Here is a 25935-nt window from a genome sequence, read left to right on the forward strand (position 1 = left end):
GGGACTCCACTGACACCTATTGTCCTGGGCTGATTGCATCTCCTGGGTGAGTGAGTGGGTGTGCAGGGAGCGGAACTGGGATGAACTCAAGCTGGCCACACCCTTGGGCCTTAAAGTTGGGAGTTAAGTCCCAGGAGGAATCATTGAGAACCTAGAATGAAGAGAGAAGTCAGGCCCAGAGGCTGCTGGAACTCCGTAAGATTTCTTTCCCTTTGGAATCACCTCCAGTCCTCTGCTGGGTTTTGTGTCATCTCTCAGTTTCTCCTTAGAACTGAGCTGTGAAGCTTTTTAGAAGTACCCGGGAGCTGGTCTTCTAGGGGAGTAGGAAAGAGAACTTGGGCCCATGACACAGGTAATTAGCAGCAGGGTGTGGGGAGCATTCTTCCAAGGGAGACAGCAGATAGGGACAGCAGGAGAGAGCCTGGGAGCAGGCCTTAGGGGACTAGTAGTCTTAAGACTGGGTGGCCCAGGGAACTGACCAGGATCCTTTAGTGGGGAGTGGGGAGGTGACAGGATTGGGCAGGGAAGCTGGGACTTTGTGGTGGTTAATGTGTGTCCTTAGGCAAGCACTGTTAAGAGCCTCAGATGCCCTCTCTGTAAACCCGGGAAAGAATAGAGTAGGATTTAATCTGTTGTTGTTTCAGAGGTTAACCACCTCCTCAGGGCCAGGTGCTTAGTAGATGCCAGAGCTGAGCGGTGCTAATCCCTTCCTGGAGAGGGAGGCCATTATTGGAGGGTGCAGTGGTGAGGATGGAGGACACGGGTATATTCCACGCCTGCTCGGTAGGCCTAGGCCTGGGCACCTTGTTTCACTTTAGGAGAACATGCAGCCACACAGAGTGCTAGCATCCCTGGATGCTGGAAGCAGAGCCTCGGGATTCAGGGTTGGGGAGACTGGGATGAAAAGAGATGACAAAGGGCAGGGCATTGGTGGTAGCTGGCTTCTAGGACAGGGTCATACTTGGGGACCTCCAGGGGATAAAGGAAGTCATGAAAATGGGTACAACAAGCTCATGTGAGGAACGAGGTTGGTGGCTGCTGCCCAGGCCAATGGCCAACTGAGTGTGGCCAGAGCCTGGTGTGAGTTTGGACCAGGGTTGCCCGTTCTCCCAGGGCTTCAAGAGAAGTAGGGAATATGGACCTATAATATGAAATCGGCCCATTTAAAACATTGGTTATCAATTAGCAAAGCAATATAAGTAACAAAAAAACACCATGCAGGTCAAGCGAAGCCCACCATCTTGGCTGGTGACCCCCTGCTCTGGCAAAGGGGGCACTGAGGCCAGGTCCTGGCCCGGGCCAGCTGTCTATCTTGCTGTGCTGTGTGGTCCTGGGCAAACCCCTCCCCTCTCTGGGCCCCAGTTTCCTAGTCTGGGAGAGAGGAGGAGCCTGATCTGTGGGGTCCCACCAGTTTGGACAGTGTGTGACTAAGTCCCCAGCCTCGAGGGAGGATGTGGTTATTATGGCAGTGACTCTTCCCAGGAACCCTGCTTCTGGGATTGGATGCAGTGCACTCTGGTATTTTGTGGGTCCACCATCACAACTCTGTGTGTGAGTGGATGTGTGTCATAATTTGGAGCTTTGCATGGCGCAGTGTCAATATCATCATTTTAATAACTTTGCCCTGGAACCTTTCATTGGCTACCCTGGAAGCTGGTGAGAAGCCTTAATTAATTCTCCCAGTGACGTGGGGAGCCAGGGGTCCTCTTCCTGATTTGTCCATATGGAAAGCCAAGCCCAGAGTTGGGAGGTGCCTTAGCTGACCCTGCACCACTGGGGACCCTGACTCATGTTAGTTCCCCGGGAGTGTGCAGGGTTCCTCATTAAACCAGTGAGACCAGAATTGGGGTTCATGCCCATCACAGTCTGCACTGCTGGAAGAGCTGGGAGGGTCCTTTCTATGGGGTGAGGGGTTGGGGGGGTGGTGAGGGTAGCTACCTCCCCGGGTCTTTGGTCAATGGCATTCTCTATCTCCTGCTGTCCTGTCAAATCACTGACTCCTGAATCAACCTGGCCTGTGTTCTCTGAAGGACTCTGAAGCCCCCAACTCTCCAAACATTCTTTTTTTTGCAGCGGCCTTCGCAGGGAGCCACTGCTTTGGTTTGAGAGGAGAGAGAACCGGGGGAAGAGGAGGCTTTGGATCTAGAAAACCCCAGCTTTTTGTGCGCCCGCCTCCTCCCCACCCCCACCCAGCTTTTTCCACCTGTGCCCCAGACTGGATCAGGGTGTCGGTGGCTGTGTGTGTTCCCCGGCCCCACGCGTAAGACCGCGTTCCTGCAACGCTCTCCTGGCCAGGCGGGGGGGGGGGGGGGGTGGTACGGACCGTGTTTCCCGGCTGAGCACCCCCCTCCCCAGAGTCCCTGGGAGCCGAGGGCGCGGGCCCTTTAAATCCTCCGGGGCGGCGGCGGCGGGCCGGGGATGACATCAGCGGTCGGGCCCGGGGCTCAATGGGAGCCGGCGGGTGCGCGCCGGGCGGGAGCGCGCGAGCCGGCGGCGGGGGCGGGCGGGTAGGAGGGCCCGGAGGAGGGAGGCGGCGGCGGCGGCGGCGAGAATCCAGAGCCAGAGCCCGGCCGGGGCCGAGCGGAGCGGAGCGCGGCGGCGGCGGCGGCGGCGGCGGCAGCGGCGGCTGGGCCGGGAGAGGCTGGCGCGCCGGGCGGCTCCGCGAATCCTCCGGCATCCGCCCCGGCGGGTCGCCCCCGCCCGCGGCAGCCCCCCGAGCAGCGGCCCGGCACCGGCGCCTTCCCGGCGGGGTAAATATTGGGGGGCCGCGGACCCGCGGAGGGGCGCAAACCCGGGGGGAAACGGGGCTCCCTCCGCCTCTTTGTTTTTGCGCGAGAGGGAGGGGAGGGGAGGGCGGACACACGCGCGTTCGCACTCGGGTACGGGGGGGGGGGGGCAGCCCGGGCGCCGCCCGCTCGGCCCGGCGAGGACAAAGGCGCGGCTGGGGACAAGGAGGAGGAGGGTGACTATTATTTTGCAGGCTTCACCGGGGGAGGCCCCCCCAGTCCGGCTCGCCTCCCCCTCCCCCAGCTGGACCCTTCAAGGCCCCAGCCGGCCGAGAGGCCACCGCGGGGCTGTAATTGGGGGACCCTACGGGAGGGGGGTCCGGGACTGGGGCGCTGGGGGCACCCGAGACTGTTGATACTGTTGATTCGGGCTTCTCGGCCAAACCCCGGGCTTCTGTGTGTTTCGCCGGACAATCAGCAGCGCCTCCCCCCTTCTCTCCTGGCTCGGAGCTCGGGACCTGGGGGTCAGCGAGGCTGCTCCCGCATGTTGGATGGGGGGCGCTCCGGAGCGCGTGGGGGCCCCCGAGGTGATGGGGTGTGTGGTCACCCAGCCACCGATTCTGTTTTCCTTTGTGGAGAGAAAGAAAGGGGTGGGGGTTATTTATCAGATCGGATTCTCCCATTTCTGCCCGTGAGAAATCCATGTTTTGCAAGTCTCTGTGGAACATGAAACTATGTTTGAGTCCGGGTTATCTCTAGAGAGAGGATTCCCGAGCTCCTCTTCACGCCCAAACTCAAAGCGGGGTGAGCCCCCTCCCCAACTTTGCCCTTAGTTCTCTTGCATATGTTCTTTCTGGCACAACCTTCTTCAGGGAGAAGGATTTGGGGAGAAGGGACAGGGATCCAGGGTGTCAGAAGTTGCGCCCAGTGAATGCCTGGGCTTGGGGCTCCCCTGCCTTCCTGTCTAGAATGTCCCTCCAATTTTTATTTTAATGGTCCAGTGACCAGGGCCCTGGCTGGGGTGAGGGGGTGTCAGAGAGTAAGAAAATTGCCCATGTGCTCTGCTGCTTGGTAGTTTGTGTAATTTCTTTAACCAGCTGAAACTCCGGATTTGCGTCTGCCTTTTTTTTTTTTTTTTTACTTCGTTTATTCCACCCCCCCACCCCCCCATGGGAGAAGCGGCAAAGAACTGGCAAGCTTCTCCTTTTCCTGACTCAATCCTTTCTCCTCTCCTCTGGGAGGCTTTTTAGGGGACAGTGCTGGGACAGTGGAGGCTCTCCCTGGGGGCCTGGCCCCCTGGGTCTGGGTGGCTAGCGCCCAGCAGTGGTTTCCATCAGGGCTGGTTTGTTTGCACCCTCTCTTCTCCCCGTCTCTGCCCATAGCCCGGTGAGTGGGGAGGGGCTGGGGGGTCATGTGCAGTGTATTTATGTAAGGCACCCAGACGGAGGGCGCGGGTATTTATATAACCCGGCGTGGGTATTTATGTAATATAGGATGCGGGTATATTTATGTTCCTTTCCTAACCTGCGGCTTTCCCGGCTGCCATGTGTGGTCTCTGAATTGGCGTTGGCGGAAAACAGAACAGGGGCGGGGGAGGGCAGTGTTTGTGTGTGTACACACCCTCGACACCCCCCCTTCCTCCCCCCTGCCCCCCGCCCCACCATGGGTCTCATGGTGTGTGTCTGCTTTTCTTTTTTTTCCTTTGGAGTGTACACACAGTTCGCTGTGTATGTGAAATGTGTGGCTTGTGAGTTTTCTGCAAATGTGGAGCGTGTTCCCCTGGCAGCCACGGCACCTCAGCCGGGTCCGGCCAGGCGTGTGGGCAGAGGCCCTTGGTTGAGAGCCCAGAGTTTGGCTGGCATGGGCTGGAGGCTCCTTCCTTGTGGTCCTCAGTGAAGGGCTAGTGGCGGCTCCGCTGGGAGTTAGCCACTGGGGCTGGATGTCTCTCCTGGGCAGGAGCCGTTGGCTTCTTGCCTCTGCGGGAGGGGGTGCCGAGAGCTCCAGCCCCGCCATCTGCAAACTAAATCTCTCCCATCTCCCCTCCCAGGTGGGTTTGGCTTTGGGGATAGCATTGGGCATAGGGAAGGGGCCCGGCTGCTATGCCTAGTACAGCTGCATTTCCATCTTCCTGCTTTACTTCCCGGCCCTGGCAGTAAATAACTCCTGTGTGTGTCAGGTGGGGGCAGCGGGGAACCCTGTCTGAGTCCCAGGGGAGGAGACTGCCACCAACTTGCTGCTGGGGAGTGGGGGGCAGGTGATGGGCTCTCTAGGCCTGAGTTCCTTGTCTGCAGAGGAAGACCCCTCTTCTAGACACTCTGAGATCTTAGGGATCCCCCATCCTTCTCCCTGTTCCATAGTCCACCGTCGCCTATCACCTAACTGTAGAAACCATCTCCTGGCCTTGGAGTTTCCCTTTCTGCTGGCCCGGACCTCAGAGGGCAGAGGGTCTCTACCAGGGTGGTCCCTGATGTCGCATGAGCTTGGGCATCCAGGATGGGACACGGGAAGGAGGAGAGTGGCTCCAGTCAGCATCCCTCCCTCAGACCTCTCCTCCCACCCCAGAGCCTGGTGGCTAAAAACCTGGCTTTGGTCCCCTCATTTGCTCTATGGGGCCCTCTAAGGAGACCCTCCTTCTAGTCTTGAAGGAAGCCAGCCCCAAACCGGCCATTCAAAGAATGTTGTGCAGAGAGGCCTGTGTGAGGTGCTTGGTGTCGTGAGGTCGAGATGGGGAGACAACTGGATGTTCTCAGGGCCCCCTTTCCTGCCTGCCCTCTGAGTTGGAGAGGAGGCCTCTCTCCTGCAGGGCACACTGCAAGCTGGCAACTTCTGGCCTCTGGAAAGACGGGGCCAGGCTGCGGAGGCCTGGTGTCCAATTCTTGTTACCAGAAGCATGGGGGCTTGGGGGTCGGGGCAGGGGACCCTGTCATTTCTGAGTCCTAAAGGGGCTGAGGAACTCCTTTGGGACCCTCCATCCCTGGAGGTTAGAACTTGCTGGTGGTTGCCATGGTAGCACCCCAGAATGATCAGCTCCTGATTTCCCCCCTCCCCGTCACCCCCTTTGTCTTTGATTTTCCTTTTAGGGTCTTGGCCCATTGTGATTGGCCTGTCCCTGAGAGACTCCTGTTGGAGGTTCCCCGAACGTGTGTCCCCCGAGGAGATGCTTGCTTGGCTCTTTCCTCTGGGGCTTTATCTCCAATTCTACCTTCTGCCTGGTTACCCTGACACGCGGCCTCGGCCTGCCTCAGCTATTCCTCACCTGTGGAGGCCATCGGCCCACCTGACACCTGGGTGCCCTCAGGCAAAGCCGGGCCAGCTCTCCTCTTGTACAATGGGAGGGAGAATGTCGGTCTCCCAAGTTCCTTGCGTCTTTCCCTGGCCTTTGGCAGGGGGGTGTGGTGGGCTCTAGCCGGTGAGGCTCCCTTCCCAGCTCCCCAGCTCCCTGACCCCCGTATCTCTGCTTCCCTCAGCAGTGAGAGAGAGTCATGGAGCTGCGCGTGGGAAACAAGTACCGCCTGGGACGGAAGATCGGGAGTGGGTCTTTTGGAGACATCTACCTGGGTAAGTGTCCTTGACTCCAGCGTGGTGGTTCTGGGGCCCCTGGGACAGCGCTGGGAACAAGTAGGAGGAAATGTGCCAGGACTTCAGGCTCTCCGGCCAGAACTTGGCTCCGGGCCTCCAGTGGCACATTTTTGGTCATTTTGTCCCCAGGGCCATGCCAGGTGGGGAGAGAAGCAGCAGGTTGGGGGTGAGGCAGGCCAGGGGAGTGGGGTCACACAGTCAGGGTGGGGCGGGGTTCCCACTTGCTGCAGGCTGGACAGAGGAGGGTATTTTTAGCTCTGGTTTCCAGCTGCAGATGACCGGGGTCTCCAGCTGGGCGTGGGAAGGCCCAGGCTGGGGTAGCACCCCTATTTCTTGCCCCCTGGGGGAAGGATGCTGGTAGACAGAAGAGGCCTGGGCTACCACTCGCTCCCAGCTGGGCCCCCTCCCTCTGCTCTGGCCCCTGGAATTCAGCCCAGACAGGCTTCGGAATGACAGTGACGTAGGCTCTCCCAGTAACCTCTGGGTAGGGGTGGGGGTAGGGGTCTGGTCGGAGTTTTCAGGATCGTGCTCTCCGGACGTGCTTCCTGTTGAAAGTCTAAGTTCGCTCTCATATTGTCATATTAAGCAAATCACTGACATTTCAGCCCTGTTCCTCAACCTGGCAAAGAAGAGGCTCCTGCCTTCAAATGCTGCCTTCTCGGCTCCCGAGGGCGTGTGCGGTCAGGGGTCACGGCCCTTCCCTTGCTGTTGTTGGTCTGGAGGGGAGATCCTGTGTCGGTAATCGCGAATGGGAGGTGGTAGAGCTGGGTGTCCAGTCCCTGGGGTTTATCCTCATTCCTGTCTCTTGGCCTCTCTTTCCCGCCTTGGAAAAGGAAAGTAAATAATTTCTGTCCCGGGCAGAGAAAAACAACAAGGCCGTGTGCTGTGCTCATTGGTTCTGAACTCGGGAGGCGGGGGGCAGTCTCTTACCCAATGGTCTGGGTCTCTGCCCTCTTGGGGTATGAACTCTGCTTCTCCGTGAGCTGCCCCCTTCCCCATCAGAGGGGACAGGGAGGGGACATTGTCTGAGCACGTAGTTGGTGCTGGGCAGGGTCCTCTTGGAATGTGGTTGAATGTGGTCGCCCCGCACAGCAGCGGGTAGAGATGGAGGCCCCCTGTTCTTCTGCACACGTCGAGAAGCAGGTGCAGAATGGTCAGGTTGGCCGCCCAGTGCTTCTCTCGAACACTAGAAAAGGCAGCCTTTATGCCCATGTGAGTGAGAGAGTGTGACAGAACACGGGAGGGAGACCTCAGACAGACCTGGGTTCCAGACCTGGCTCTGTGCAGCCGTGCGACAGTCATGGGGCTGCTCTGTGCCTTGGTGTCCCCACAGGGAAAGCGTGTGATGGTGAAGCCTGGCTGACCAAGGGCAGAAAGGCATGGGGCGGTAGCTTTTGGTACAGATGCACATCTGCTCTTAGGAAACATCCAGTCCAGGGCCGCCTTTTCACAGAAGGGAACAGAGGCCTGAGAGGGGAGGAGCAGGCCAAGGTCCTTGGGAAAGCTAGTGACCCTGGTCCATGTGGGGGGACCTCCCTGGGGGCAGGACTTCCTGTTTATCTAGTTCATTTTAAAAACCCAGCCTAGCTTTACTTCTCTTTTGTGCAGGCTCTGGAGTAAATTTACCAGGGTTTGGGTGCTGGCTTTTCTTCCATTAGCTGTATGCCCTTGTGTGGGTGATGACCTCTGCCGGTATTGGCGTCACCATCAGTCAAATGGGGTCATGAGGCCTGCAAAGTGGGAAGCAAGAGTGAGATCCCATTGTGCACAATACCTGTCCGTGCTCGGCCCAGCTGTGGTGCTTTTATGTTGTGTCCTCTGCCAACCCGCAGTCTTTTTTGGGATTTGCTACTGTCAGAGGATTTGGGTCCTCTTGGGCCCGAGTAGGGGTAGGGAGCCAGTTCGGCCCTGAGAGCAATGCCCCTGTCCGCCTCCGCTGGGTGCTCAGGCCCGGGGGGCCCTGGCATGGCGCTGTGTCCTGCCACCTCCTTCCTGGGCCCCTGCCTTGCTGCTGTGGGGACAGTGGTGATTGGAGGGCCTCCCCGGCTGGCCTCGCTGGCTCCCTTTGTTCCAAGCTCTGGGCACATTCTTGTCACTGGTGTCAGTGCCAGGGCCTGACTCCAGATGGCCTCTGCAGGTGGGGCTGGGCGCGGCCTCCAGGCCCTGCTTTCCAGGATCAGCCGCAGGCGAGCTCTCTGTGGATGTGGCTTCTAGGCACACAGCTTCTGCTGAGGGTCTCGGGTCAGCAGCACAGGGCCCAGGAGCAGCCGAGACCGTGTCCCCTCTGCCCCTGCTGGCTCTGCGCCCTCACGAGCTCCCTGTGCTATACTCTCAGTCTCTGTTCCTCAGTTCTAAATGGCGGGGGATCAGTACTCCCCAACAGGTGGTTTTGAGCGTGCTTTCTTCTGCACCTCCAGTCCAGCCAGGTCCCTGATTATGTGTGTCTGTGTTGATGTCTGCATGAGCCCCCATGTGAGGTTGGTCACCCCCTCTGCCCACCCAGGACTTCCGCAGGCCCCAGATCCTAGGGCTGGCCAGCTCCAAGCCCTTCTCTGTGTCCAGGTGTGTTTTCCAGACTGGACCGTCCCCCCGCAGGGCCACTGTCCCTGACTGCTGGGTCACCTCTCCTGCCCTGGCATTTTGCACTTAGTCAGAGTTCCCCTCTGTTGCTCCCACAGAGGGCGAGCTGAGCTCATCCAGGGCAGGGCTACCTCAGCTGGTCCGGGCCTCAGTATGTGTCTATTGATGGAATGAATGAGATGCTAGGCGGTTGGAATAGAGAAAAAAGCAGGGTCTTTGGAGACTCACATTCAAATCCTAGCCCTGCCCCCACGAGTCCTGTGACCTTGGGCCAGTTACTTAACCTATCTGAGCCCCAGCAGTGAGAATTCAGGGAGATCAGAGAGAAGGCCGGTGGCTTCCTGACAACTCCCAGGCAGCCGAGGGGCCTCGTGGTGGTGGGAGCCTGGGTGGGGGGCAGCCCGCTGTGGCCGTTTTCCAGCACTCTGCAGCCACCCGAAGGCTTTGCCTGAGAGCGAGCTCCTGTCCTGGGGAAGTTAGTGTGGCGTTTGGTCTCTTGACCTTTGGTGTTTCACTTTCTCTACGTGTCAACTAGAGATACAAACAGTAGTCCTTGCAGGATGGCAGGGGAATTCAGGGGTTAAAGGGCTCCTCCAACCTGCCCCTCCCCATCTCGGGGAAGGGTGTTCTCCCCAGCACTTTGCCTCCCTGCATCTGTCTGCCGAATCACAGTGCTAGAGGCCCTAGTTTCAGAGTGTCTAGGTCTCTGCCTCCTGCCTGGCTGCGGTCACCATCAGCGCCTGGGTCTCCCTTGCCCCTCACGTCCTCTTCAGTCCTTTCTAATATGCCAGTGGGTCTGAACAGAGGAAGGGATGGGGGGGCGGATTTGTTCCACAGGAGCCATTTGGCAAGGTCTGGGGACATTTTTGATCATTGGAGCTCAGGGAAAAGGGGGTACCACTGGCAGCTAGTGGGTAGAGGTCAGGGATGCTACTAACCATCCTACAGTGCATAGGACAGGCCCCACAGCAAAGAATCGCTGGGCCCCAGGAGGCTGAGAATCCCTGTAATAAGGCATGCGTACCTGGCCCCTGGAGTCTCAGGCTTCAGGCCAAGATCTTAGCTTGGCATTTGAGACCCTTCTGATCTCTCCCTCCCTCACCTCTTCCACAGTCTTCTTCAGCTACCTCAAGCTCTAGCTGCACCAAACCACTCAGTTCACTGCGCCCCACTTCTGTCGGACCTTTGTACCCACTGTGACCTCTGTCTGGCACGGTCCTGCTCACGCCTCCGGAGCCCGTGCGGCCTTTCCTCCTGCTGCCCTGCCCACGGTTAGGTCGCCGGGCCCATGTCTGAAGCCCAGGGGCCCGTTCTTACCAAACCCAACTTCCACTGAGCACTTACTATGTGCCAGGCACTCCCCTAAACCTGTTGACACCTCAGAACAGACTCTGCCACGCCACATCCCCACTGCCCTCCAGAAACGTGTGTGGCTCTCCCCAGTGACGAGTGTCAATGTGCCAGAAGCAGTCCACAGTTTGCAAGTACTTTTTCTCCAGTTGCTCACTGACTTTGGTAATCTATTTTCTTATTAATTTTAATTTTATTTTATGGGGTTCAAAAATGAAAACACACAAAACCAAACACCAAAACACAAAAACATGCTGAGTGAAAGAAGCCAGTCCCAAGAGATTACATATTGTATGATTCCATTTAAAAGAAACGTCCAGAATAGGCAAACCCATAGAGAAAGAAAGTAGATGAGTGGTTGCCTGGAGCTGGGGCTTGGGGGAGATGCGGAGCGAATGCTGAAGGGTCTTGGGCTTTAGAGATAGTGAAAATATTCTAAAATCGATTGTGGTGTAGGTTGCGCAGTCTTGCAAATATACTAAAACCCACTGAACTGTATACTTTAAAGAAGTAATTGTGGGGACGCCTGGGTGGCATAGTTGTTAAGCGTCTGCCTTCAGCTCAGGTCATGATCCCAGGGTTCTGGGATCGAGCCCCACATCGGGCTCCCTGCTCTGCGGGAAGCCTGCTTCTCCCTCTGCCCACTCCCCCTGCTTGTGTTCCCCCTCTGGCTGTCTTTCTCTCTGTCAAATAAATTTAAAAATCTTAAAAAAAAAACACAAAAAAAATGTTTAAAAAAAAAAAAAGAAGTAATGGTGTAGTATGTGAATTATATCCCAACAGAGGTGTCGGGAAAAGTGGCAGCCCATAACCTAGAACCTGGTGGATGTCCCCTCCTGGGCTAGCGGTCAGCATAGCCCTGCCCGGCCCTCACTGGTTTCTCATGCTTCTTTCCAGTGTTTTCTTTTTTTTTTTTTTTAAAGATTTTATTTATTTATTTGAGACAGAGAGAATGAGAGAGAGAGAGCACATGAGAAGGGGGAGGGTCAGAGGGAGAAGCAGACTCCCTGCAGAGCAGGGAGCCCGATGCGGGACTCGATCCCGGGACTCCAGGATCATGACCTGAGCCGAAGGCAGTCGCTTAACCAACTGAGCCCCAGGCACCCCCAGTGTTTTCTTATGTAGATACAACCAAACACAGATCCGTATTATTTCCCCCATCTTTTTATTTTTTTTAAACTGGAAAGAGCATAGAATACATACTGATTTGTACTTTGCTTTTTCACTTCCTGTATCTTTGAGATCTTTCCACTTCTGCACAGAGAGAGCTTCCTCATTCTTTTTCCGTTGTATTCCATGTTATTGATGGGCCATTCTTTATTTAACCAAGCCCCAGAATGATGGACATCTGGGCCGTGTCCAGGTTTTGCTGTTGCGAACAGCCTCATCCAGGCCCCTTTTGCACTCACTGGGGTGTTGAGCGCACCCCCGAAGCGGGAGCCGAATTTCTCGGTTCACACCCGGGCCTCTTGAGGCGCGGTGCCCACTGCCCCGCGGCCCTGCCCCCCCCCCCCAGCGCGGGCATCTTACCGCGGGACTCCTGCCAGTCATAGGTGGGAGTACTCTTTGAGGACCGTCTGCGTTTCTCTCACAAGGAGGTTGAGCATCTTTTCATAGGAGTACGCCGTTTTTATATTAATGATTTCTTTCTCTTGAAGTATCTGTTCAGATCCTTCACCCTGTTTCCCTTGAGCCTTTGGTCTTTTTCCTACTGATGCGTAGGAGCTCGTTCACATATTAGTGCTACCAGCCACTTGCCGCTGATAAGTCACGGGTATATTTCTTAGGACTTTGTTGCTGGTGTTTTTGCCGTGGATTCCCTTTTTGGATGGGATGGAGCCATTTTCTTTCCTTTTTTTTTTTTTTAATGGCCTTTCGATTTTAAATCAGGGATAAAAAGCCTTGCCTACCCCAAAGTTGTAAGGCAATGCTCTCTTTTCTTCTCAGATCTCATTGTTGTCTTTTTATTAAGTGTTGAGTAGGTAACAAGAGAAGACATACAGCAAATATGCATGCTCTTAGGCACCGTCCCCCCCCCTTCCCCTGAGAGAGGATGTGCCTGTCACCTTGTAGGGTCCTGCCACCCCATCGTGCCCCCTCCTCTGCTTTCCCCTCACAGAGGGCACCACCATCTGACCGTTGAAATTGTTCCCTCGTGTTAAAGAGTTTTATTACGTTTGTATCCCTAGACCTAACCCTGTTCAGCATTGCGTGTTTTCAACCGTGCCTGTGTTCTCCTGTCTCTCCCTATCTTTCAACAGAGGTGAAATTCACATAACACAACCATTTTCAAAATACACAATTCAGTGGCATTTGGTACATTCCCAGTGTTGTGCAACCACCATTCCTGTGTAGTTCCAAAGCATTTTCATCACCCCAAAAGAAAACCCCGTACCCATTAAGTAGGCACACCTTCTTTCCCCCTCCCCACCCCTGGCAACCACCAGTCTATTCCCGGATTCTGCAGATTTAACCTATTCTGGACATTTCCTGTAATGGAATCTGGCAGCATCTGTGCCTTGGTGTCTGGCTTGTTCACCTAGCACATTTGTAAGGTTCATCGATGTTGTAGCATGTGTCGGTCCTCCCTTTCTGTGGCTGAATAACATCCCGCTGCATGGAGAGATGCGTTCAGTTTGTCCACACAGCCCGTTGCTGGGCACTGGCTTGTCTTCACCTTGGGTTCTCGTGAACAGGGCAGCTCCTTGCTCTCTTGTACTGAGCGTTAAGATGCTGGGAGCCGAGACGCCTGGGTGGCTCAGTCGGTTAAGCCTTTGCCTTCGGCTTGGGTCATGATCCCGGGGTCCTGGGATCAAGTCCTACGTCAGGCTCCTTGTTCAGCGGGAGCCCGCTTCTCCCTCTGCCTGATGCTCCCCCTGCTTGTGCGTGCACTCTCTCTGACAAATAAATAAAATCTTTAAAAAAAAAAAAAAAAAAGATGCTGGGAGCCGCCTGGAGCCGGTATCTGTTGCTTTGCCCTGCCCCGTGGCCTCCCTCTCTCCGACTGCATCGCAACTTAGCCGTTCTTCTGATGTTGGGCATTCGGGTGGTTGGCAGTTGTGAACATTCTTGTCCTCCTGGAGCTCACATGTTTCTGAAGGGCATATACTCGGGAGTGGACTTGCTTGGGAAAGGGTTATGTGTGTGTTCAACTCTACTGGGTAGATGCCAACCTGGTTTTTTTTTTTTTTTAAAGATTTATTTATTTATTTGAGAGAGCGAGACTGAGAGAGAGCACATGAGAGGGGGGAGGGTCAGAGGGAGAAGCAGGCTCCTCGCTGAGCAGGGAGCCCGATGCGGGACTCGATCCCGGGACTCCAGGATCATGACCTGAGCCGAAGGCAGTTGCTTAACCAACTGAGCCACCCAGGCGCCCGCCAACTTGGTTTTCAAAGTGGCTGTGCTGGGGCGCTTGGCTGGCTCAGTCCATGGAGCGTGTGGCTCTTAATCTCGGGGTCATGGGCTCGAGCCCCACATTCAGTGTAGAGATTACTTAACAACAACAAAAAAGGCAAAGCGGCTGTGCTAACTTATACTCCACCTTTTTCTTTTTATCACACAAACTTTGGCTTCACTTGGGATTTCTCCTGGTGTGTGGGGCGTGAACTATGGTGTCTTTCCTCAGATGGCTAACTACTGGTTCCAAGGGCGCTTACGGCAGAGCCTCGTCTTTTCCCCTGACTTGAGACACAGGCTTTCTCCCATCCTACATTCTCCGGCGCTGGTGCCCTCCTCTGGATCTCGTGCTGTGTGTGTGTGCTAAGGCTCAACTGTTTCAGTTTATCGCCTGGCCTCTCTCAGTCTGGCCCCCGGCCTCTAGCTCAGCCCACTCAGTATTAGAGCTGGGGAAACTGAGGCAAGGCACAGTTTAGATTTGGGTCTTTCTTAGGACTTCTTTTTTTTTTTTTTTTAAGATTTTATTTATTTATTTGAGACAGAGAGAATGAGAGACAGAGAGCATGAGAGGGAAGAGGGCAGAGGGAGAAGCAGACCCCCTGCTGAGCAGGGAGCCCGATGCGGGACTCGATCCCGGGACTCCAGGATCATGACCTGAGCCGAAGGCAGTCGCTCAACCAACTGAGCCACCCAGGCGCCCCTTTCTTAGGACTTCTTGACGAGATCGGGCGCGTTCAGGGTGGGATGGCCGCAGACTCTTGGGACTTCTTGAGACAGAGCCTGGCCCCGCCCGCCTCTCCTCCTCAGCCTGACATCCCTCTGACCTCACTCCTCTCCAGCTCAGTGGCTCCCACTCCCAGGATAAAATTCCTCTTACGTCATCTGTGAGCCCCCTGCAGTCCCTCTCGTCTCCCTTCACGTCTGGCCTTCTCTGCTGCACCAGCCCGTGGCTCTCTGAGATGTCTGCAGTTCTTTCCTCCCGGCCTTCCCCTCCCACATGCCGCTCAACCCCCTCCCCTCCTGCCCAAGCTGGGCCGGGTGTCCACTCTGTGCCCGCAGTCCCTCCGCTTCCCTTGGATGCAGTGCTGGGCCCTTTGCCACCTTTCTGGCCTCCCCCAAGGGGCGCTGAGCTGCTCAGGGTCAGACAACCAAGTTGGCCCTGACCTGAGGCCACCTGCCTGGCCGAGCGTGACCCGGGTCCCTTGTGCCCCTCCTCCGCCCCTGGCAGGTGCCAACATTGCCTCTGGTGAAGAAGTTGCTATCAAACTTGAGTGTGTGAAAACGAAGCACCCGCAGCTGCACATCGAGAGCAAGTTCTACAAGATGATGCAGGGAGGAGGTGAGGGCTGGGTGGGGCCTGGGGGCGGAGCCTGAGGAGCTCGGGGTGGGGTGTGCATGCTAGTGTGCATGTGTGGGCGAGGGTCCACTCTGACACCCTCATCTCTGGCCCTCAGTGGGAATCCCATCCATCAAGTGGTGCGGAGCCGAGGGGGACTACAATGTGATGGTCATGGAGCTGCTGGGGCCCAGCCTCGAGGACCTCTTCAACTTCTGCTCCCGCAAGTTCAGCCTCAAGACGGTGCTGCTCCTGGCCGACCAGATGGTGAGTCGCCACCTACCCTCCCCAGCCAGGGACTGTGGGCCCTGCTGGGCTTGCGGCTTCCCTTCCAACCTCTGTTTCCCCACCAGGCACAGGGTACCAGCCCTGCCTCCTGCCTCTGGAGGATGCCACAGCAGGAGGCAGTGACAGGGACATGGACCAGGACCAGGGGACCTTGATCATTGGCTGTAGAATGGGGGAGGGAGGGTTAAATGCAGATCTCCAGGCCTCCTGGGTTGGGCTTCTGGGGTAGGACCTGGGACTCTGCCCTGGGGTGATTCTAAAGCTAGTGATCACACAGACCTGGGTCACACCCCAGTATGCTGACTCTAGGTGATCGCTAAGCCTCTCTGACCATCAGTTGTCTCAGATCAGAGTGTCCCCTTTGCTGGGCTGTTGTGGGGTCAAGTGGGACACCATGCAGTGCCTGGACCAGAACAGATGATAAGCAACCTTTAGATCCTAAAGCCCTTTATAAACTCAGGGCAGGAAACCTTTTTTAAAAATAGAAAAGCATAGGATTTTGGACCCGGAATGATACACGGAGCTCCTGTTAGGCAGGGTCTGGGTCTGCGGCTGTTACTAGAACAGCCTTCGAAATGCCTCTCTAATTCCGGCCCCCCAAGTCCGATGAGGGTGTAGAGCCAGGCAGCAGAGGCTTCCCTCGGGCCCAGATGCCTTTCCGGGCTTCATTTCTAGATCTTGCCATTAGCTTTCCTACCTTGCTCTCTTTCCCTGTCTCACAGCAACCTCGGTGAACTCCTCTTTCAGAATTCCCGTCTGTGTCACTTCCTCCAGGAAGTCTTCTCTGACCTACCCCTTGAGATCATCTCACATAGTTACAGAGACAGATCTTTCTGCCCTACCCAGGGCAGGGACCACGGATGTGTGTTTTCCGTCCCTACCACCCCAGCCCTCGGGCCCCAGTGCAGGGCCTGGCCCTGAGTGCTTGGTGAAAGCCCTTCCCTGGACCGCTTGCTGAATGATTTGCTGTCCCCCCCCCTCCCCCCCCAGATCAGCCGTATCGAGTACATCCACTCCAAGAACTTCATACACCGGGACGTCAAACCTGACAACTTCCTCATGGGGCTGGGGAAGAAGGGCAACCTGGTGTACATCATCGACTTCGGCCTGGCCAAGAAATACCGGGATGCCCGCACGCACCAGCACATCCCCTACCGGGAAAACAAGAACTTGACTGGCACTGCCCGCTACGCCTCCATCAACACCCACCTGGGCATCGGTGAGTGTGAGGCCCGGGAGCCCCGTGCAGCCGTGGGCTTGCGGGCCAGGGCCCTGGCTTTCTGCAGCTGGATGTTTTCCCCGCGTTGGGCCCACAAAGTCAGGCCTTCCCCTCCAGGAGGAGAGCTGTGACGTAGCAGCACCTTAACGTGCCTGACGTCATCCCCACAGCGGCCTGGTGGAGTGGGGGGCGCCGGGCTCCCAGCTGCAACACCGTTGCTTCAGGTCGTGCGGCTTAGCAGGTACCAGAGTCGGATTTGACCCTGGCCCTGTCTGAGGCCACACTTGTGCCCTGTCCCCAGAGTGGGCTGGCAAGGGGGCACCAGCGTGCCTGCTGTAAAGCTGTTGAGTGAGAAGGTTCCTGGGCTGGAGGAACTAGGCCCAGATTGAGTAGGGAAAGCTCGGCCCCAGGCCTTCTCCTGTAGAAGGGTTACCCTGAGCCGTGGGTGTTTGTGTTGGAGTTGCAGCTAGCCGGCGTGCGGGGCAGCGGGGTGAGGGGGTGGGGGGCGTATCCTGGAGGAGGGGGTCCTCTGTTGGCCAGGAGCCCCGGTGGACCCTGCCCCTCACCCTGTCCTCGACTCCGTGCAGAGCAAAGCCGCCGAGACGACCTGGAGAGCCTGGGCTACGTGCTCATGTACTTCAACCTGGGCTCCCTGCCCTGGCAGGGCCTCAAAGCGGCCACCAAGCGCCAGAAGTATGAGCGCATCAGTGAGAAGAAGATGTCGACACCCATCGAGGTCCTCTGCAAAGGCTACCCCTGTGAGTAGCCCCGCGGGGGAGGCGGCCCCTCTGAGCGGAACACAAGGCCGCACAGCCTTAGTCCCGGGCTGTCACTGCTTCGTCCCGCGAGGGCAGCATATTAGGAAAAGCTCGTTCTTCCTCGCCCTGTGAGCCTCTGAAGCTTCTCCTCACCGCACATGGGGGGCGTTGCCCCCCACCAGGCAGTTCTCTGTGACACCTGTTGGGTGTCCTCTAGCTTGACTCCATTTTGATACCGTCTGCCTGGAGACGGCGGGAGATCCCACTGGTCCGGGGCCCGATCCCACAAAACTGCCCCCATCCCTGCCTCCGGTGCCGGTCACGAGTCCGGCTTGCCACCCGGGCTCTGACCGGCCATCTGTGAGTCTGACGTTCCCGCGCCCCGCTCCTCAGCTGGGATGAATTCGCTAGAGCAGCTCATAGGATTCAGGGAAACTGATTTTGCATACCCCTTTACTAAAGGCTACGATAAAGGATGTGGATGAATAGCCAGATGAAGAGATACATAGCGTGAGGTCTGGGAAGGAAGGGCCTGAGCACAGGGGCTTCTGTCCCTATGGAGCTGGGGCGTGTCACCCTCCTCTATGGGGAGTTCACCAATCTGGAAGCTGTCCAAACCCCATACTGTTGGGATTTTTATGGAGGCTTCTTTGTGTAGACATAAGCGAGTACTAACTCTATTTCCAGCCTCTCTCCCTTCTAGAGTGGTGTTTGGGGGTGGGGCGCTGAAAATTCTAAGCTGCTAAGCTTCTAAGCATGGCTTGGTCTTGATGGTGACCAGCCCCCACCCATCCAGGGGCCATTAGGAGTCACCACATCGGAACAAAAGATGCTCCTAGCGCTCTTAGCATTTAGGGATTTACGGGGGTTTTAGGAATGGCAGAGGCCAGTATACATACATTTGCTGTTAGCTCACAAGGGCTCTCCCCGCCCCCGCTTTCCGGAGGAGGAGATGCCTTCTGTGTCTTCGGTCTTCTGTGTTTGGTCACGTTGGGTCACAGTTAGCCTTCTGTGGCTTTGGTCATGTTGGGAGTTCCCACTGGGCCCTTGACTGTCCTTTGGATCTTATGGCAGCTCTTGATCTGCCGTCTGCATGCCCGGTCCCCAGAGTGATTGGCAAGAGCAGGTAGAGCGGTGGCCTGAGGCCCTGCGGTGCTCCTTACTGTGAGGGAGCGCTTGTTCCTAATTCCCAGCTCTTGGGTCTAGTCGAGTCTTCAAGGGCCTATTCACCGGCTCGCGAGGGTTTTAGCGCTGTGAGGAAGACCGTCGCTCTGCTCTGCCGTCCTCTTGTCCCCTCCTAGATTGAAAGCGTTTGGAGGGACAGTGGGTGGGCAGGACAACCCGGGCTGCGGGGGTGGGGCCCGGGGAGCCTGGGCCTCACGGCAGCCTTTTCTGTGACCCCCGCCAGCCGAGTTCTCCACATACCTCAACTTCTGCCGCTCCCTGCGGTTCGATGACAAGCCTGACTACTCGTACCTGCGTCAGCTCTTCCGTAACCTCTTCCACCGGCAGGGCTTCTCCTACGACTACGTCTTCGACTGGAACATGCTCAAATTCGTGAGTCACCTGGAGGCCAAGGCGGGCTTGGGGGACTGGACGGGGAAGGCCCCGACTCTTAAGGCCAAAGTGACCCTCTGGCGGGCGGGGCTCCCGAAAAGTGGAGGCTATGAGCTGGACAGTGCCAGCGACCTCGCTGGACTCCCGGAGTCCCCGCGGCCCCCCCATTCCAGCCTCATCTGTGCTGACCGCGCGTGCCGCTCTGGGCAGTGGGGCAGGGGGGCACCACCTCCCGCCAGGCCCAAGAGGACCTGGCCGGGCCTTGAGTCCCTCCTAGGTGCCCTCGGTGGCGCGTGGATGGCGCTGGCGGGCCCCCCGGCCGTCCTGATCGTCGCCTACACCACCCTGCTCTTGTTGTTCTGCACGTCCCAGGCGGCTGCCTTCACCGTGGCCCCTCTGGCCAGCCTGGACCCATTCATTGTGGTTTCTTTCTTCCTGGTCATGGGACCCTGGGTCTTGCTAGGCGGTTGTTCTGTCTCCCTCTTTTAAGGGTCTTGGGGGGGTGGGGTGGGGAGAAGCGTTCGTCAGCGGTGCCTGGAGCTCCGGAATCTGTGAAATCGTGTGTCTTGTTTCACGTCTCTTCTGGAAAAGGGGGCTTCCTCGAGCCAGGCTCAGCCCCGTGACAACGAAGCTATCACGCTGCCCTGCCCCCGCCCCTGTCCCTGTGCCGGGCCCACGTACTCACCCTCATACTGGTAAGGACCCTCCAAGGCCCGGCCTTTCCAAGATTTACCACTTGGCTGGGCGAGCACAAGAGGCTGAGCCTCTGCTGTGCTCTCTGTCCCTTCCAGGTGCCCGGCGCCCCTGGGCACCCAGGGCCCTCCAGATAGGCCCCTGGAGGAGGTGGAGGAGCTGCCCCCCCAAAACTACTGGCCTGTGGTCTGGACTCCGGGGCCCCAGTTCTGACGTCACCAGGTGTGTCTGAGCCCATCGGGGCCAGGCCTGAGGAGGTGTCCCTTGGCCTGGTGGGGTGCAGTGGAGAGGGAGTGGTGAAGGCCCTGCCGTGAGATTCTTGGGGATGAATCAGCTGCCTGATGAACCGAGCCTGAAGGAGGGACGATGTTCACTGCCCTGGAGGGCCTGGTGGGAACGGGCACCGGGAGCGGCTTCAGCAAGACCCCGACGGTGGCCTCTGTATTGAACTTGAACTCATTAAATGCCCCTCACCTGTACCGCGCTTCATGCTGGTGTGCCTCTCCTTTCGTGGCGGACGTCAGATGCTCAGGACCCGAGGGCTTATTCTCCTGGACGTAGGGGTCAGCGCTGGGTACCGTTCCCTAAGGAGTTCGACAGAGGTCGGGCGGAGAGCCGCGGTCCCACGGGCCAGGGGACTCGAGGGGTGGGGGTGGGCGATGGGCAGTGGGGCACCTTGCACCCCAGACCTTCCAGGTGGGAGTGTGGCCGAGGGCCAAGGGCCAGATCTTCTCGCCAAAGGGCATTCGTTGCTCAGGGCATCTGGACACCGGGCACGCACTCATCCGTGTAGAAAGTCATCCGTGGGTCGGCTTCAGGGATGGGCTTGGCCCTTCTGCTCAGTGTAGCTCCAAGAATGGGTTTTATGTTGTCAAGGCTTGCACCATGCAATATGGTAGCCACTGCCTACGTGTGGCTAATTTTTAATTAATTAAAATTAATCAAAGCTGAAAATGTAGCTCCTCAGTCACATTTGCTACGTTTCAAGTTGTCAGGAGCCACCTGTGGCTGGTCAGTGGCTTTCCTGTCCAACGAGGCAGACGTGAACATTTCCATCATCACAGAAAGTTCTGTGGGACAGTGCTCCTCTAGATGGCTCCTTATAGCACCTCTCGTGGAACCATCCAGCTGACAAGATCTCATCTCAAACCAGGCCACGAGCACCCTCCCTGCCCATTGCTGGCACCCTGACCCCTTCCTGGGGTCCCCTTTGAGGCAGGCTCTAGAGTCAGAAGCTGAGCAGAGGTACCCACAGCCTTATTCTGCACCGATCTCTGACCTGAGGGCCTGGACTGGATCACTGGGCGCCTTTGACCCCATCACCACCACGGTGAACTCCACCATCTCCACCTGCCTGTTGGCAGAAGCATCTGCAGACATGCAATGGGGACCTTCCGTGTCTTCACCCCAAGGCCAGGCCTCTGGTGCCATTACCAGCACTTACCTATGGACTGGACACCATGCTGGGCACCAAGGGCTACGGACTCCTGTGGGAAGGATCCCACCCCTGACTGAGAGCGTCTGTCCTTGAAGTGGCCACCCCGTGTAGCATCAGGGCCCCAGAATCCCTGGATCCCCAGAGTCTGGGACGTTGCCGTCAGCACACGGAGCCACTGTGTTCCGCGGTCCAACCAGCAGGCCAGGAGGAGACTTGGTATAGCCAAGGACAGGGGTCCGCACAACAGGGCTGGTTGCTTGTGTGACTTTGATGTTGACCTTTTGTGTTTTCTGTGGGCAAATAAAAGCCAAGAAACCTCCCTGGTGTGCAATTCTTGAGGCGTCACTGGTTGGATGGAAACGTGGAGAGTAGCTCCTCCTGCTCTGGGGTTGGCCTTGACCCGAGCCTGCTGGGGTCACCAGGGGCAGGGGCTCCAGCCCTCTGCGCACTCGCTCAGCCCAGGGCTGTACTCCTCTGAGCAGATCCCTTGGCTTCACCAGCCTCAGTTGGCCCAGGCCGGGGATGAGCTCGTCCCTGCCCGGCCCGCAGGTTTCCTGAGCGGAGCTGCAGCTCTTAACACAGGCCTGCTCTGCTTCTGGCTGAGATGCTCTCTGCCATCCTATCACCGAGTGGGAGCCCGGGGCCGGGGGCATGGCCTGAGGGGAGGTGGTACTGGAGTCAGGACCTAGCGCCCTGGCGGTTCCAGGCCTGCCCAGATAGGCTTGTGGGTGGGAAGGCTGGGGATGTGCGTCCCTCCTAAGTCCTCTGGGGGTACAGAGTAGGATTGGGTGACAGAGGCCTGGATTCAGACCCTGGCCCTGCCCTGAGCTGTGTGACCCCACACAGGGTCATGAGGGCTCCTCGGGCCTCGATTCCTCACTAGGATTCAGGGATCATTCTGATCCCTAGTCCCTATCTCCTGGAGTTGCTTAAAGGCAAGGGCCGCCCCCAGCCCTCATTCCCCAAGGACAGCAGGGCCTTCTTGGCCAGGTCCCTGGGAGAGACACAGGGTTGCAGGAGTCTGCACCCCATGGCCCGTGAACAGGCCCCCCACTCAGCCTGCAGCTCTCTCCTCCACAGATGCGGCCCCCCTCATGCCAGCCCCCTGCCCTTCCCTGTGGACGACCCCGGGACCAACTAGGTAATGCGGCCAGGTGCCGCTCCCATGCCATGCTCCTCTCTCTGAGCCTTTCTCCTTTCCTCCTGCACTGGGGTGGCAGTGGCTGAAGGGCAGGCCCTGGGGGCTCACGGAACCCTTCCGCCCCAGCCTGCCTGTTGGACCTCTTTTTCCTCCACAGGGCATCTAGCCCATTCTTCCTTGAGCTCCCCCTGAGCTCCTGTCTTGTCCCAGGGCCGGCAGCATCTGTGTGAGTCCCCGGGCCTCCCCCACAGCACCTGCCAGAAGTCATTGCCCGGTCCAGGGACAGGGGAAGAACAGCCTTTGACAAATCCCCTGGCTGGTGCCCTGGTTCAAACGCTGGCCTTGCCTTTTAGCTAGCCTGTTCCTCTTTCTCTGGATCTCTGAACACCTGCCCTGCTTGTTTGGAAACTTTGAGGGGCTGAGGGCTTCGGAACACAGTAGGGGCCCAGGTTGGGAGGGCCAAGGAGTGCCCTTGGACATTCTGGGGCATTAACCCTCCCAGCTCTGCCTCAGCCCCATGAGACCAGGGCAGAGTGACCTCGCTCTGCTCCTCAGACCCAGCTTCCTCCTTCCTCCGGGTGGTTGTGTGGCTTTGTTTCTCTGTACTGTGTGATTGGGGGTCATTTCCAGGCATCTTGGGCTTCCTGCCTTGTGGGGAGGAGGTTGGACCAGAGGGTTTCTGAGCTGCATCTTCCCCAGGTGCCCACCCGGCCTCTTTCCCCATGCTCTGCGCTGCGGGAATGCTGGATCTCCGAGCACCATGACCTCACAGGCCTGACCAGGTCTCATCTCGTCCCCACAGGGCGCAGCCCGGAACCCCGAGGACGTGGACCGGGAGCGGCGAGAACACGAGCGCGAGGAGAGGATGGGACAGCTCCGGGGATCCGCAACCCGAGCCCTGCCCCCTGGCCCACCCACGGGGGCCACCGCCAACCGGCTCCGCAGTGCTGCCGAGCCTGTGGCTTCCACCCCAGCCTCCCGCATCCAGCAAGCTGGTGAGCGGGGACCTTGCGCAGTGGGCTGGGCCCGAGGGGGGCCAGGGCAGCCGGGGACCCGGACACTGAGGGTGGCCTCCCCCTGCTTTTCACCCTCTAGGCAATACTTCTCCCAGAGCGATCTCACGAGTCGACAGAGAGAGGAAGGTGAGCATGAGGCTACACAGGGGTGCGCCTGCCAACGTCTCATCCTCCGACCTCACTGGGCGGCAAGAGGTCTCCCGGATTTCAGCCTCACAGGTGAGCTGCACTCACTCCAGCCCTCCCATGCCTCACCACTGTGCCCAGGGGCCATGGCCTGGAGGGAGTCCGGGCTGGCACTTCTGTTCTCGCCTCTCCGATAACCTTGGAGCGGGCCCTTTTGTTGAGCAGGGCCTTGGCTTCTTTTAATCTCCTGAGGTTGGCTTAGCCCCAGTGAGCAAAGTAGAAACTGAGGCTCAGAGAAGTCGCTTGCCCCAGCAGGTGGTGGTGCTGGGATCCTGCCTTCGGGACCGGGGCCCAGTCCGGGTGGGCAGCAGGGAGCTCCCGGAGGAGGGGCTCGTGGTCCAGGCCATCATGAAGTCCCCCTCGGGGCCCGGTCAGGTCAGCACAGGATGGAGGGATGGGCAGATTCTGCTGGTGGCCCCACTTGGGACCACATTTAGACTAGGAAAGTTGGGAAGGGGGAGTCTGTGGTTTGCCCAGGGAAGGCGTCTTGGCAGAGGCGGGCAGGAGACCTGCTTTGGTCCTTTTGCTTGTGGTGGGTGAGCCTCGGGACGGGCCACGAGCTGGGAGTCTGGTGGCCCTGACGTATGTGTGGCCTGGAGCAGCTACTTTGCCTCTCTGGGCAACGTTCTTGTCTACGAAGCAGCTGCCTTCTAGGGTCATTGAGGTCACACACACCCCCTTCCCTTGGCTGCAGGGGTGGTGGGGGTGGGCGCAGAGCTCCACGGTAGGGGGAGACTTGCTAGACTGCATCATTGGCAGCTGATCCCCTGTCTACCTTTGTGCCTTCTCCCAAAGACAAGCGTGCCATTTGACCATCTCGGGAAGTGAGGAAGAGCCACCATCGGACCAGTATTTGCTTAGGTGAGTCAACAATGCTGCAGACGCAGCCCAGCCAGGTCTAGAAACACCCATGGCTCCGGGAGGAGAGGAGTGTGTGTTGTGGAGTGATAGGGAAATTCATTCCACCCCAAATCAACAGCTCTTGAGAGAATTCACCTCAGAGCTACTTGACTCAGCCTGGCCCATACCAGCTAATTGCTGCTGGAAGAACCCTTCCTCTGCCCTCAGACCAGTCTTCCATCCTTAAAATAGTCTGCAGAGTTAGTTCTTAGCAGAGACAGTCCCGGGGCCCACACCCTGACCTCCCCCAGGCCTTTAGTCCTGCCTCAGCCCCTGGGCTGTTAGCACGTAGAATAGGGTCATGTACTTGGGAGTTTATCAGCTGTAAGAGAAGGCCCTGGTGGGCTTCAGAGTGGCCAGCGTGGATCTCGAAGGGACTTCCATGGCCACATGTGGGCCTGAGGTGCTGTACAGCAGGTCTCTCTTCTGGGGCCTGGCTTGGGGAAGCAGAGGTGGTAGATGTTCTTGGGGGGTCTGGCGGGGGGGGGGAAATGTCTGAGCTCCCTGGGGAATAGGGAAATGTCTGAGCTCCCATGGCAGGGGCTTCACCGGCTTGGCCTCACACCAGGACATCCTGAGCGTGAGGTACTTTGCAGAAATTCATTCCACACATAGAGCTGGGGTGTGAAACGGGGCTTGCCTTCACCAGCTGTCAGGTCCGGGAACCAGTCCTTCCGTGGCAGAGAGGGGCGGACGTATGGCTGCTCACCGAGAGGACAGAGGAGGGAGAGAGATTTTGTTCTTCCCATGAAAATGGAGCACCCACTATGTCCCTGGAGAGGGACCAGCTCAAAGCCTCGGGACAGGAGCGTGGGGACTGCAGGTGGTCTGGCGGATGGGTGGCCAGAGGCAGACATGCACCTGATCTGTCTTCTCTCTCCCTTCTAGTGTCTCCACTGTATTTTCTTTTAAAAAACAACAACAACAAAAAGATGGGGAAAAAAACCACTCAAAAGAACAAAAAGAAAAAAACCCAGCATAAAACCGACGATGGATTTTCTTTTATTTTTTTTCTTTTTCTTTGCTTTTCTTTTTTTTCTTCTTCTTCTTTTTTTTTTTTGCCAATGGCAAGAAGATAGGATGCCTTCAGCACAGAGGATTCTTGTCCCTACGCGTTTACCGCTGTCCACAATCTTCAGGCTGCCAAATGCTCGCCAGACGCCACGGCCTCGCCCCAGCCCACACGGGCACCGGCCGGGAGGGGCTGTCCCTGTGTTGGAGACGCAGCTGGTCCTCAGGTGCCATCAAGAGGTGGCCTGAGGAGCCGGGGGAATGGTGTGGTTGGTCAGGGGCAGATCCCACTGGGGGCTCTTGAGCCGCAGGACCCCAGGAGACAGGCACAGCTCCTACTGCCCCGAGATGACTGTGGCTGAATTTCTGTGTTGGGCTTTTTCCAGTGTCCCCTGAACGTCTGGGTCTCTTCTTTGCCTCTCCAAGAAGACTTTGAGGAATGGGTGGCGAGGTGGCGGGGGCTGAGATTCCTTGTGTGCGTGTGTGTCTGTATGTGAAGCTCCCAGGACAGCAGGTGCCTCGCCCCGCCTGCCAGGCGGACTTTTTTGGGTTCTCATCCTCCTAACAAGGACACAGGGGTAGGCAGTGACTTCCGTGGCCCTCGAGAAGAGCACAGAGGGTCCTTCCCACTACCAACCCCCGAGACTATCAGCAGCCTGTGGCAGCCCCATCCGCTTTCCCTGGTCTTAGGGCAGAATCCGTGGAGACTACTTCCAGAAAGCATCCGGCTCCTGGGTTATAAATTAATTCTCCAGTCCTGA

General features: G+C 57.7%; 1 protein-coding gene across 7 annotated transcripts; it reads left to right on the top strand.

Annotated features, from left to right (window-relative positions):
• Nucleotides 1–2617: 2617 nt before the first annotated feature.
• Nucleotides 2618–25066, top strand: LOC117998682 (casein kinase I). 7 transcript variants are annotated; one of them, XM_034987520.1, is made up of 10 exons: nt 6203–6284; nt 14860–14970; nt 15086–15234; nt 16246–16474; nt 17062–17232; nt 18641–18789; nt 22864–23056; nt 23157–23296; nt 24059–24124; nt 25052–25066. In XM_034987520.1, the coding sequence occupies exons 1-9, from the start codon at nt 6209–6211 to the stop codon at nt 24089–24091; spliced, it is 1251 nt and encodes a 416-aa protein (XP_034843411.1). In that variant the 5' UTR covers nt 6203–6208; the 3' UTR covers nt 24092–24124; nt 25052–25066. The 7 variants fall into 7 exon arrangements, with proteins under 7 accessions (XP_034843407.1, XP_034843410.1, XP_034843408.1 ...); XM_034987521.1 differs by lacking the exons at nt 22864–23056; nt 23157–23296; nt 24059–24124; nt 25052–25066 and adding exons at nt 19381–19484; nt 19581–21239; XM_034987516.1 differs by lacking the exons at nt 22864–23056; nt 23157–23296; nt 24059–24124; nt 25052–25066 and adding an exon at nt 2618–2750 and having other exon boundaries at nt 6194–6284; nt 18641–19278.
• Nucleotides 25067–25935: the final 869 nt, after the last annotated feature.

This window comes from Mirounga leonina, unplaced genomic scaffold, assembly GCF_011800145.1.
Source record: "Mirounga leonina isolate KUSES-001 unplaced genomic scaffold, KU_Mleo_1.0 Mir_418, whole genome shotgun sequence".
Lineage (NCBI taxonomy): Eukaryota > Metazoa > Chordata > Mammalia > Carnivora > Phocidae > Mirounga > Mirounga leonina.